The 12765-nt window shown below is 42.1% G+C and overlaps 1 protein-coding gene across 1 annotated transcript; it reads left to right on the top strand.

Annotated features, from left to right (window-relative positions):
• The first annotated feature begins 3946 nt into the window (after window positions 1-3946).
• Window positions 3947-8222, top strand: LOC139583857 (uncharacterized). Its single transcript, XM_071415403.1, has 2 exons — window positions 3947-4027; window positions 7431-8222. The coding sequence occupies exons 1-2, from the start codon at window positions 3947-3949 to the stop codon at window positions 8220-8222; spliced, it is 873 nt and encodes a 290-aa protein (XP_071271504.1).
• Window positions 8223-12765: the final 4543 nt, after the last annotated feature.

Raw genomic sequence — 12765 nt, 5'->3', positions numbered from 1 at the left:
TCCGTAGGCAAGCACCATGGTCTTGTAGCGGATGCGAGCTTCAACTGGAAGCCAGTGGAGAGAGCGGAGGAGCGGGGTGACGTGAGAGAACTTGGGAAGGTTGAACACCAGACGGGCTGCGGCGTTCTGGATGAGTTGTAGGGGTTTAATAGCACAGGCAGGGAGCCCAGCCAACAGCGAGTTGCAGTAGTCCAGACGGGAGATGACAAGTGCCTGGATTAGGACCTGCGCTGCTTCCTGTGTGAGGCAGGGTCATACTCTGCGAATGTTGTAGAGCATGAACCTACAGGAACGGGTCACCGCCTTGATGTGCGTTGAGAACGACAGGGTGTTGTCCAGGATCACGCCAAGGTTCTTAGCACTCTGGGAGGAGGACACAATGGAGTTGTCAACCGTGATGATGATGCATTTTGCGTCATATGACGCTACGTTTGGCATCGTCGTGTAAACAAACACCGTATAGCCTCAAAACAGGGTTTAAACTATACTGTTGATATCATGGATGGTCAGTCCTTGCATCCATAGCTCTGATACATCTTGCCATAGAGATCCAGAATTTACTAAATTACGCTGATTGGCCAAATGGTGGCGCTATAACAAGAGAATGCAAACTTTGAAACTTCACGCCCATCTCCCCGTTTGATGCAAAGTCATGAAATTCGGTACATAGGTCCCTCTCCTCACAAGGAACAAATTTGCATCATGGTCCCATAAAGTCCGCCATTATGGATTTAGAATTTTGTGAAAAACACTTAAAATGCTACTTTTCTGGCACCCGCATGACCGGAAAAACTTGATATGTGGCATCTATGGACAAAGATCTCTCAATGCAACATTTTCCAGACTAGTTCCTTAAACAACATATTGACCAATAAACATTCACGTGGGCTTGGTCTGGCACATAAAACGTACATAAATAAGTCACGGATATTCATATTGCTACAAAATGTGGTACACATGTTGCAAACACTGTCAAGGCTCAACATATACAAGAACATTCACATCGACCACACGGTGGCGCTATAACTGGCACATGTTTATATCTCTTGATCTGTTTGATTGATGATTGATGATATTTGGCACACATGCTCAGGGATATGAGTCTAGCTAACCCACAAAAAATATCTCAGACACCACTGGCCGATCTTTGACGAAACTTGGGTGAATGATGCGTCTTGTCATAGAGATACGTCATTTACAAGCGGGGAGGGCGCTGCATAATTCGTGGGGGGGACCTACATGTTAAAACGGTTGACTTGTTTTAACTGCCAATTACCGCTTTAAAAGCTGCCTTTCAGGTTGTCTTCTCTCTGTCGAGGTTCAGCGTAGTCAAGATCCCAGCGCCAAGCATCACCTACAGTACCCTTATAATATACCTTGTAGTAAGGTGCTTCCTCCCCCCAAAAATATTTGTTGAGACATGTTAATGTGGTTGGATATACTTTTTGTTGTTGTCTTTGACTTCTGTCATTATGAAAAGGGAAGTGTTGTTTCGTAACATAGAGAAAATAACTTTGCCTAGTATCCATATCAAAGGGGGTTGGAAATAGCTTATTAGAAACCTGTCAAAAGACATAAAATGTGTTGCTGGGTTTTTTTAGAGCCCCCTGTGCAGACACTTTCGAGAGACAGATTACTGCTGTTGTTGTTTTACCAAGTAGATAATGTGCCATAAAAGAGCCATAAAAACAGCCATAGAGTCCAGAATGTATTACAACAATAATCAGCTATTTGGTCACCATAGAGACCAAGCAATCAACGTATTTATACCAGACACATTCAAACCAGTATCAATCTTAGACTTTAACTAAATAGCTTTATTTGACATGTGAACATATTTTATCTGAGTAACTTTTTCGATGGCCGTTCAAGAACATTGAACCGCTAATGGACGAGAAAAATTGAATCGTAATGACTAAAGTCAGGGGGTAACAACAAGAAACAGAGACATCATCAATATAAACCCATCTCTTCATATCAGTGCTAGTGATGAGCTCATTGTTACCCAGAGGACTTTGCAGAGGCTTCCAGCAAGGTGCATGTTCTGTCCACATCTCTCTATTGTGTGTGTCCCAAATGGCACCCTATTCCCTATTGTAGTGCACTACTTTTGACCAGGGCCCATAGTTATTAGACTAGGGAATAGGGAACCATTTGGTATATAAACTATATCTTGACTTCAGAGGATGTTCCTAAAGAGTCTGACTGAATCCGACTACAGAGTTTCTGTATTTAATCAGGTAAGTCATTGAGAACACATTGTCTAACCATAACCCTATAAATCTTCTTAGGGCTGCAATCCCGTTAACGGGATCGATATGACAACAGCCAGTGAAAGTGCAGGGCGCCAAATTCAAACAACAGAAATCTCATAATTAAAATTCCTCAAACATACAACTATTTTATACAATTTTAAAGGTAATCCTGATGTTAATCCCACCACAGTGTCCGATTTCAAAAAGGCTTTGCAGCGAAAGCACCACAAACGATTATGTTAGGTCACTGCCAAATCACAGAAAAACACAGCCATTTTTCCAGCCAAAGACAGGAGTCACAAAAAGCAGAAATAGAGATCAAATTAATCACTAACCTTTGATGATCTTCATCAGATGACACTCATAGAACTTCATGTTACACAATACATGTATGTTTTGTTCGGTAAAATTCTTATTTATTTCAAAAAATCTCAGTATACATTGGTACGTTATGTTCAGTAGTTCCAAAAACATCTGGTGATTTTGCAGAGAGCCACAAACATTTCCAGAAATACTCATAATAAACGTTGATCAAAGATCAAGTGTTATACATGGAATTTTAGATCCACTTCTCCTTAATGCAACCGCTGTGTCAGATTTCAAAAAAGCTTTACCGAAAAGGCACACCATGCAATAATCTGAGTATGGCGCTCAGACAACAAAACAAGCCATACAGATATCCGCCATGTTGTGGAGTCAACAGAAGTCAGGAATAGCATTATAAATATTCACTTACATTTGATGATCTTCATCGGAATGCACTCCCAGGAATCCCAGTTCCACAATAAATGTTTGATTTGTTCGGTGATGTCCATAATTTATGTCCAAATAGCTACTTTTGTTAGCGCGTTTGGTAAACAAATCCAAAGTCACGAAACGCGTTCACTAAAAGCAGACGAAATGTCAAAAAGTTCCGTAACAGTCAGTAGAAACATGTCAAACGATGTATTGAATCAATCTTTAGGATGTTTTTAACATAAATCTTCAATAATGTTCCAACCGGAGAATTCCTTTGTCTTCAGAAATTCGATAGAACAGAGCTCGCTCTCACATGAACGCGCATGGTCAGCACATGTTCATCTCATGATAGACCTTACTCAATCCCCTCTCCTTCTGCCCCACTTCACAGTAGAAGCATCAGACAAGGTTCTAAAGAGTGTTGACATCTAGTGGAAGCCGTAGGAATTGCAAAATGACCCATATAGGGGAGGAAATAAACAGGAGATAAGTGAGTCCAATAATGGTGAGGGACAAGGGACAAGGGAGGGCAGGTGTGAGTGATGGATGACAGGAGAGTGTGATGCAGGGTAATCTGGCGCCCTCAAGCGCCAGGGGAAGGGAAGAGCGGGAGCAGACCTGACAGATTTCTCTCAAATGTGGTACAAATTTGTTTAAATCCCTGTTAGTGAGCATTTCTCCTTTACCAAGATAATCCATCCACCTGACTGGTGTGGCATATCAAGAAGCTGATTAAACAGCATGATAAATACACAGGTGCACCTTGTGCTGGGAACGATAAAAGACCACTCTAAAATGTGTAGTTTTGTCACAACAACACAATGCCACAGATGTCTCAAGTTTTAAAGGTGTGTGCAATCTTTATTTCTCTACCATAAGCCAACCTCCAACATAATTTTTGAAAATTTGTCAGTATGTCCAACTGGCCTTACAACAGCAGATCACGTGTAACCATGCCAGCCCAGGACTTCCACATCTGTCTTCTTCATCTGCGGGATGGTTTGAGACCAGCCACTCGAACAGGTGATGCAACTGTGAGTTTGCACAACCAAAGAATTTCAGTACAAATTGTCAGAAACCGTCTCAGGAAAGCTCATTTGCATTCTTGTCGTCCTCACCTGGGTCTTGACCTGAATGCAGTTCAGCGTCATAACCGACTACAGTGGGCAAATGCTCAGCTTTGATGGCCACTGGCACGCTGGAAAAGTGTGCTCTTCACAGATGAATCCCGGTTTCAACTGTATTGGGCAGATGCCAGAAATCGTGTATGGCGTCGTATGGGCGAGTGTTTTGCTGATGTCAATGTTGTGAACAGAGTGCCCCATGGTGGCTGTGGGGTTATGGTATGGGCAGGCATAAGCTACGGACAACAAACACAATTGCATTTTATTGATTGCAATTTGAATGTGCAGAGATTCCCGGGACGAGATCTTGAGGCCAATTGTCGTGCCATTCATCCGCTGTCATCACCTCATGTTTCAGCATGATAATGCACAGATCCCCGTATTGCTAGGATCTGTACACAATTACCGGAAGCTGATAATGCCCTAGTTCTTTCATGGCCTGCATACTCACCAGACATGTCACCACCCATTGAGCATGTTTAGGATGCTCTGGATCGACATGTACGACAGCATGTTCCTGATCCCGCCAATATCCAGCAACTACGCACAGCCATTGAAGAGGAGTGGGACAAAATTCCACAGACCTCAAGCAACTCTATGTGAAGGAGATGTGTCGTGTTGCATGAAGCAAACGGTGGTCACACCAGATACTGACTGGTTCTGATCCACGTTTGATTAGAACATATGGATTGTTTTGGTTTTGTTGGCTCCCTATTCAATTATTTAATTTATGGATCAAGCCTTAGCAGTCATTCTGATCTCGTTCCCAATGATCAGTGCTTTTGTTTATTTTGGTTCTGTCCAGCGGTTCACCTGACTGTCCACCTTTTTTTGTGTGCCTTTTGATTTGAACATTTGAAAAGTTTTGGTGTGTGTAGTAGGCTGTTTGATTTAATTAATATATGTTACAGCACTTTGGTTTCACTAATAAATATGTTGAAATGGAACCAAATGATCTGTTTCTGTCTCCAGTCCTGTTTAAATAGGATAGATTGGCTGTATGGTCTATGGCAGGTACCTGTTTAAATAGGATAGATTGGCTGTATGGTCTATGGCAGGTTCCTGTTTAAATAGGATAGATTGGCTGTATGGTCTATGGCAGGTACCTGTTTAAATAGGATAGATTGGCTGTATGGTCTATGGCAGGTACCTGTTTAAATAGGATAGATTGGCTGTATGGTCTATGGCAGGTTCCTGTTTAAATAGGATAGATTGGCTGTATGGTCTATGGCAGGTATTCCTAAAATGGGGTACGCACAATGCCGTCGGGGGTACGCCAAATAAAAATGGGATTCATATTTTTATTTTTATTTTTTTAAATAAAGAAATACCTATTCACGTTTTCAAACAGTACATTTATATTTTCCAACAGGGCTATACATTTGGGTGAGGTTTTTTTTCTCGCCTGAGTGGCCTCATTTCACTGCCAAAAATAAAATTAAACCATCTAGGTGTTCAGCGAAATAACAACACAATGTCAAATACAGTCAAATTATTAACATCCAATCACATGAACCGTTACTCTCTCGTGGAAAATCTTCACTCTTGCGCAGACATTTAGAAACTAAAACATGACAATTTGAAAAATAAGCCAAGCGAGTTGTGGAGGACTTCCTTTTTCCTGCTGCGCGGGCACATGGATGGGACAATGCTGGGAGAAAAGGCCAAAAAGACAGACAATGCCTTCATCGAACACTGTTTATCGATGCATCAGTGAAATGGCAGGAGATGTTTTGAAACAATTACTGCTTCGCATACAAGCCAGTGAATTATATGCGTTACAGCTGGATGAGTCAACAGACGTGGCTGGCCTGGCACAGCTCCTGGTATATGTCCATTACGTTTATGGGGGGGTCAATTACGGAAGACATCCTCTTCTGCAAATCACTGGGAAAAGTACTGGACAGCTTTGTGACATCAAATTGACTTTGGTGGTCAAGATGTGTTGGTATCTGTACTGATGGCCAAACGCCATGACAGGGAGACATAGTGGAGTGGTAACGCGCATGCAAGCAGTTGCTCCCGACGCCACTTGGGTACACTGCAGCATCCACCGAGAGGCTTTTGCTGCCAAGGGAATGCCTGACAGCTTGAAATACGTTTTGGACACTACAGTGAAAATGGTGTTAAAGCAAGGCCCCTGAACTCTTGTGTATTTTCTGCATTATGCAATGATATGGGCAGCAACCATGTAACGCTTTTACAACATACAGAAGTGCGCTGGTTATCAAGGAGCAAAGTATTGACACGTTTTTTTTTTAATTGAACGACGAGCTTAAAGTTTCTTTACTGACCATCATTTTCACTTGTCTGACCGCTTGCATGATGACGAGTTTCTCACACGACTGGCCTATCTGAGTGATGTTTTTTCTCATCTGAATGATCTGAATCTATGATTACAGGGACTCTCCGCAACTATATTCAATGTGCGGGACAAAATTGAGGCTATGATTAAGAAGTTGGAGTTATTTTCTGTCTGCATTAACAAGGACAACACACAGGTCTTTCTGTCATTGTATGATTTTTTGTGTGCAAATGAACTCAAGCTGACGGACAATGTCAAATGTGATATAGCGAAGCACCTGAGTGAGCTGGGTACGCAATTACACAGGTACTTTCCCGAAACGGACGACACAAACAACTGGATTCGTTATCCCTTTCATGCCCTGCCTCCAGTCCACTTACCGATATCTGATCAAGAGAGTCTCATCGAAATTGCAACAAGCGGTTCTGTGAAAATGTAATTTAATCAAAAGCCACTGACAGATTTCTGGATTGGGCTGCGCTCAGAGTTTCTTGCCTTCGCAAATCGCGCTGTTAAGACACTGATGCCCTTTGCAACCACGTACCTATGTGAGAGTGGATTCTCGGCCCTCACTAGCATCAAAACTAAATACATGCACAGACTGTGTGTGGAAAATGATTTAAGACTGAGACTCTCAATACAACCCAACATTGCAGAGTTATGTGCATCCTTTCAAGCACACTTCTCATTAACCTGTGGTGAGTTATTCACAATTTTTGATGAACAAATAAGGTTTTATATGTAAGATGGCTAAATAAAGAGCTAAATTATTGAATATTGTTATATTATTATTTGTGCCCTGGTCCTATAAGAGCTCTTTGTCACTTCCCATGAGCCGGGTTGTGACAAAAAATCATATTCATTCCTATGTTTAATAAATGTATCGTATAGTGTGTGTGTGGCAGGCTTACAATGATGTCAAAAAAACACATGAGAGTGCGCTGACCCTGAGTAGGTAGTTAATGAGATGCATGTCTGCTGAATTTGCAAATATCCACCCGCACTCAGCCCCGCCCCACCTACTCAGCCCCGCCCCAACTACTCAGCCCCGCCCCAACTACTCAGCCCCGCCCCACCTACTCAGCCCCGCCCCACCTACTCAGCCCCGCCCCAACTACTCAGACCCGCCCCACCTACTCAGCCCCGCCCCACCTACTCAGCCCCGCCCCAACTACTCAGACCCGCCCCACCTACTCAGCCCCGTCCCAACTACTCAGACCCGCCCCACCTACTCAGCCCCGCCCCAACTACTCAGCCCCGCCCCACCTACTCAGACCCGCCCCACCTACTCAGCCCCGCCCCAACTACTCAGCCCCGCCCCACCTACTCAGCCCCGCCCCACCTACTCAGACCCGCCCCACCTACTCAGACCCGCCCCACCTACTCAGCCCCGCCCCAACTACTCAGACCCGCCCCAACTACTCAGCCCCGCCCCACCTACTCAGCCCCGCCCCAACTACTCAGACCCGCCCCAACTACTCAGACCCGCCCCACCTACTCAGCCCCACCCCACCTACTCAGCCCCAACCCACCTACTCAGACCCGCCCCACCTACTCAGCCCCGCCCCAACTACTCAGACCCGCCCCAACTACTCAGCCCCACCCCACCTACTCAGCCCCACCCCACCTACTCAGCCCCACCCCACCTACTCAGACCCGCCCCACCTACTCAGCCCCGCCCCACCTACTCTGACCCGCCCCACCTACTCAGACCCGCCCCACCTACTCAGCCTCGCCCCAAATACTCAGCCCCGCCCCACCTACTCAGCCCCGCCCACCTACTCAGCCAGTGCGTTGTGACATACTGCATACTTTTTACTAAACGGCACGTGCTAAATAGTATGCGACGATGAGTACATAGTATGCAGTTTAAGTATGTAGTCCTCAAGCATGGGTATTCGGATACAGGCCAGTATCATTTGCCTTTATTTAAAGCTGCAGTATGTAACTTTTTTGGGACAACCTGACAAAATTCACATAGAAATGATGAGTTATAGATCTGTCATTCTCAATGAAAGCAAAGTCTAAGATGCGGTAGATCTGTTCTATGTGTGCTATTTCTATGCTTCCAGTTGTTAAGTTTTGTTTTTGTGTCTTTTACTTTCAGTTTTGTACAGCAGTTTCAAACAGTGGAAAATACGATACTTTTGGTTATGGAAAATATATTTTTTACAGCCGTTCAGATGGTACAGTGATTCTCTATACTATACTCGCTTGTTTTGTCACATAAACTGAAATTAGTAGAACTTTTAGAATTTTAGCAACCAGGAAATGGCTTTTTCTTCATAGTACACCTTTAAGAAGGTAAGTCATTGAGGACACATTATCTTTTGCCTGTATTTAATCAGTCACCTTTGGTGACTGGTTCCCAATACTACTTAACACCTTTGGTGACTGGTTCCCAATACTATTTAACACCTTTGGTGACTGGTTCCCAATACTATTTATTGGCTTTGGTGACTGGTTCCCAATACTATTTAACACCTTTGGTGACTGGTTCCCAATACTATTTATTGGCTTTGTTGACTGGTTCCCAATACTATTTAATAGCTCTGGTGACTGGTTCCCAATACTATTTAACACCTTTGGTGACTGGTTCCCAATACTATTTATTGGCTTTGTTGACTGGTTCCCAATACTATTTATTGGATTTGGTGACTGGTTCCCAATACTATTTAATGGCTTTGGTGACTGGTTCCCAATACTATTTATTGGCTTTGTTGACTGGTTCCCAATACTATTTATTGGATTTGGTGACTGGTTCCCAATACTATTTAATGGCTTTGGTGACTGGTTCCCAATACTATTTATTGGATTTGGTGACTGGTTCCCAATACTATTTATTGGCTTTGGTGCCTGGTTCCTAATACTATTTAATGGCTTTGGTGACTGGTTCCCAATACTATTTAACACCTTTGGTGACTGGTTCCCAATACTATTTAATGGCTTTGGTGACTGGTTCCCAATACTATTTATTGGCTTTGGTGACTGGTTCCCAATACTATTTATTGGCTTTGGTGACTGGTTCCCAATACTATTTAACACCTTTGGTGACTTGCCCTTCATGAGTATAGGCTTTCTGTTTCGTATCCTGCCCTTCATGAGTATAGACTTTCTGATTATTGAAATAATGTGAAATGTTTCCACCATTAGCCTTGCATACACGCAAGGGTTTATTTAGGAATCAGCTTTAAAATTGTTTAAAAAGTTTTTAAAACAAGTTTAGTCGATGCCTCAGTTGGACAATGGATGAAGATACTCTAAACTTTTAGATTTTGTTTTTAATCCATCAGATATTTGACTGAATTTTAACACGTAAAGTTCAAGGATTTTGTTAGGAATTCAGTTATTCGATGTATTGTCAAATGTCTTAGAATGCATTCATATACATATTTTATAGTGGTCATCAGGTATTTATTTTTATTTTGTTGTAAAACCAAGAAAATAATAGGTGCCTCGTTTGCATTAAACCGGGTGCATTTGCATATATGAATACATTAACATACCGTAGTGGAACAGGGCTACTTTGTCCAGGCCGACCTACACTGTATAGATTGCCTCATTAATTACTATTGTTGTCATATTCAATCCAGCGAGATTTAAGTAACAAGTGGATTTTGCAGCCCTCAAACACAGGAAATAGATTGGCTGAAAAAATATAGATTCTCAGGTGGGCGGGGCATTGCTTAAAGTGTTTTACAAAGAGGAAAAAACAGGAAAGGATACTATTGGAGAATATTAGGACACAGACAGCCAATGAATGGATAGAACCCCTACTTTAGGTTCCGTCATTTGAATACACTCTGTTGTTATTGGTTTTATCGTCGTCGACTTCCGGGCCAACGGTTTCTTTTTCTTTTACAGTTTCACATTAAGTTAATCTAATCTTTTGTTTCTTTAGCAGACATCAGAGGCTGTGTGCCAAAATGGCACCCCGTTCCCTACACAGTAAACTACTTTTGACCAGGGCCTTATGGAAACCTATTCCCTACATAGTGCACTACTTTTGACCAGGGCCTTATGGAAGCCTATTCCCTACATAGTGCACTACTTTTGACCAACCGCTGTTGTGATTTAATGGATTAAAAGGGTACCACTTTGCAGGATTGTATTCTAAACACCTCAACTGGATCAGTGAGTGCTATGGTAACTGGGAACTTCCTACCTCTCCTTGCTCCGTAAATTAGATTGCCTTGACTTGACTTTTCTAATATAATTTGTGCATATGTAATGAGATTAGCAATAGGGGCGTTTTAGCCAAACGTGCTCTAAGATGCCATACAGTATATCAATGAAAATGCCATATTACATAAATACAAAATAACAACAACAAAAAATTAAATATGAAAATCCTCTGCCAACATAATATAAAAAAAAGAAGATCATTATTTTGGATTTCTAAAAATCTACATTTGATGTCTGAAAACCACTAATTGTTGAGTGTTGTCTGAAAACCCCTAATTGTTGAGTGTTGTCTGAAAACCACTAATTGTTGAGTGTTGTCTAAAAACCACTAATTGTTGAGTGTTGTCTGAAAACCCCTAATTGCTGAGTGTTGTCTGAAAACCACTAATTGTTGAGTGTTGTCTGAAAACCACTAATTGTTGAGTGTTGTCTGAAAACCACTAATTGTTGAGTGTTGTCTGAAAACCCCTAATTGTTGAGTGTTGTCTGAAAACCCCTAATTGCTGAGTGTTGTCTGAAAACCACTAATTGTTGAGTGTTGTCTGAAAACCCCTAATTGTTGAGTGTTGTCTGAAAACCCCTAATTGCTGAGTGTTGTCTGAAAACCACTAATTGTTGAGTGTTGTCTGAAAACCCCTAATTGTTGAGTGTTGTCTGAAAACCCCTAATTGCTGAGTGTTGTCTGAAAACCACTAATTGTTGAGTGTTGTCTGAAAACCACTAATTGTTGAGTGTTGTCTGAAAACCACTAATTGTTGAGTGTTGTCTGAAAACCACTAATTGTTGAGTGTTGTCTGAAAACCACTAATTGTTGAGTGTTGTCTAAAAAACACTAATTGTTGAGTGTTGTCTAAAAATCACTAATTGTTGAGTGTTGTCTGAAAACCACTAATAGTTGAGTGTTGTCTGAAAACCCCTAATTGCTGAGTGATGTCTGTAAACCACTAATTGTTGAGTGTTGTCTTCCCAGGGAAGCCCCCTGAGTTAAAGCTCATTAGAATACTGTCTGATACATAATGAAGACTGAATAGAGTTATTTATCAGGACTGACATGGGTCCCAAATGGCACCCTATTCCCTACACAGTGCACTACTTTTGACCAGAGCCCAAATAGAGCACTATATAGGAAATAGGGTGCTTGGGAAGCAGACGGATATTTGTCAAGGGCATAGGTGGTAGAGCTAATCAGCACTTCTGTCTGTATTCAGCCTGGTTATTAGAGAGAAACACATTGATCAACAAACAGTGTATAACCTGCCAGAAGGATTGAATTAACAATAGCATCTTTCATCATCTCTCTGACCTCTAGTTTGACATCTACCGTTAACACACGTTCATCATCTCCCTGACCTCTAGTTTGACCTCTACCGTTAACACACGTGCATCATCTCTCTGACCTCTAGTTTGACCTCTTCCGTTAACACACGTGCATCATCTCCCTGACCTCTAGTTTGACCTCTACCGTTAACACAAGTTCATCATCTCCCTGACCTCTAGTTTGACCTCTACCGTTAACACACGTTCATCATCTCCCTGACCTCTAGTTTGACCTCTACCGTTAACACACGTTCATCATCTCCCTGACCTCTAGTTTGACCTCTACCATTAACACACGTTCATCATCTCCCTGACCACTAGTTTGACCTCTACCGTTAACCCACGTTCATCATCTCCCTGACCTCTAGTTTGACCTCTACCATTTACACACATTCCTTGCAGATAGAAATTACACGAATAGAGCTGACATCATTTTTTTTTCTTCTAAAAGAGGCATGTTTGTTGTACAATCCCCAAAAAAATGTCTATCTGAACTTTACAAAACGTTTTGTCTTACTGAACTCACCCGTGGTTTCGGTGTGACACTGACCTCTGCAGGTTAGGATGGATATTACAAAGAGAACACATTCCCTCCGAACAGACTGCATATTTCTCTGCTTATAGATTAGTGCTTTCAGATAAAGTGGGTAAGAGGCCTCTTTACTGATGACTTCTGGTCAACGGAAGCCTCACCAGAAGTGTATCCTCTGTAGTATTCAGAAAGATTGCAAAGAGAATTACTGACATGTTTTTAACAGATTGTACACTAGACATTACACATTCCCTCGGGGAATATAAAATATATGCAGATGTAACATGCTATTACTCAGCTAAACATGTC

Source organism: Salvelinus alpinus, chromosome 8 (genome assembly GCF_045679555.1).
Source record: "Salvelinus alpinus chromosome 8, SLU_Salpinus.1, whole genome shotgun sequence".
In the NCBI taxonomy this organism is placed as follows: domain Eukaryota; kingdom Metazoa; phylum Chordata; class Actinopteri; order Salmoniformes; family Salmonidae; genus Salvelinus; species Salvelinus alpinus.
Note: the sequence above shows the minus strand (reverse complement) of the source record. Positions and strands in the feature narration are given on the sequence as shown.

Bases quoted from the DNA above. Each gene is read 5' to 3' on its own strand.
- LOC139583857 (XM_071415403.1), top strand. From the start codon at position 3,947: ATGCCAGCCCAGGACTTCCACATCTGTCTTCTTCATCTGCGGGATGGT. The intron at 4,028-7,430 runs GTGAGTTTGCAC...ACCCGCACTCAG, and splicing joins CTCGAACAGGTGATGCAACT to CCCCGCCCCACCTACTCAGC.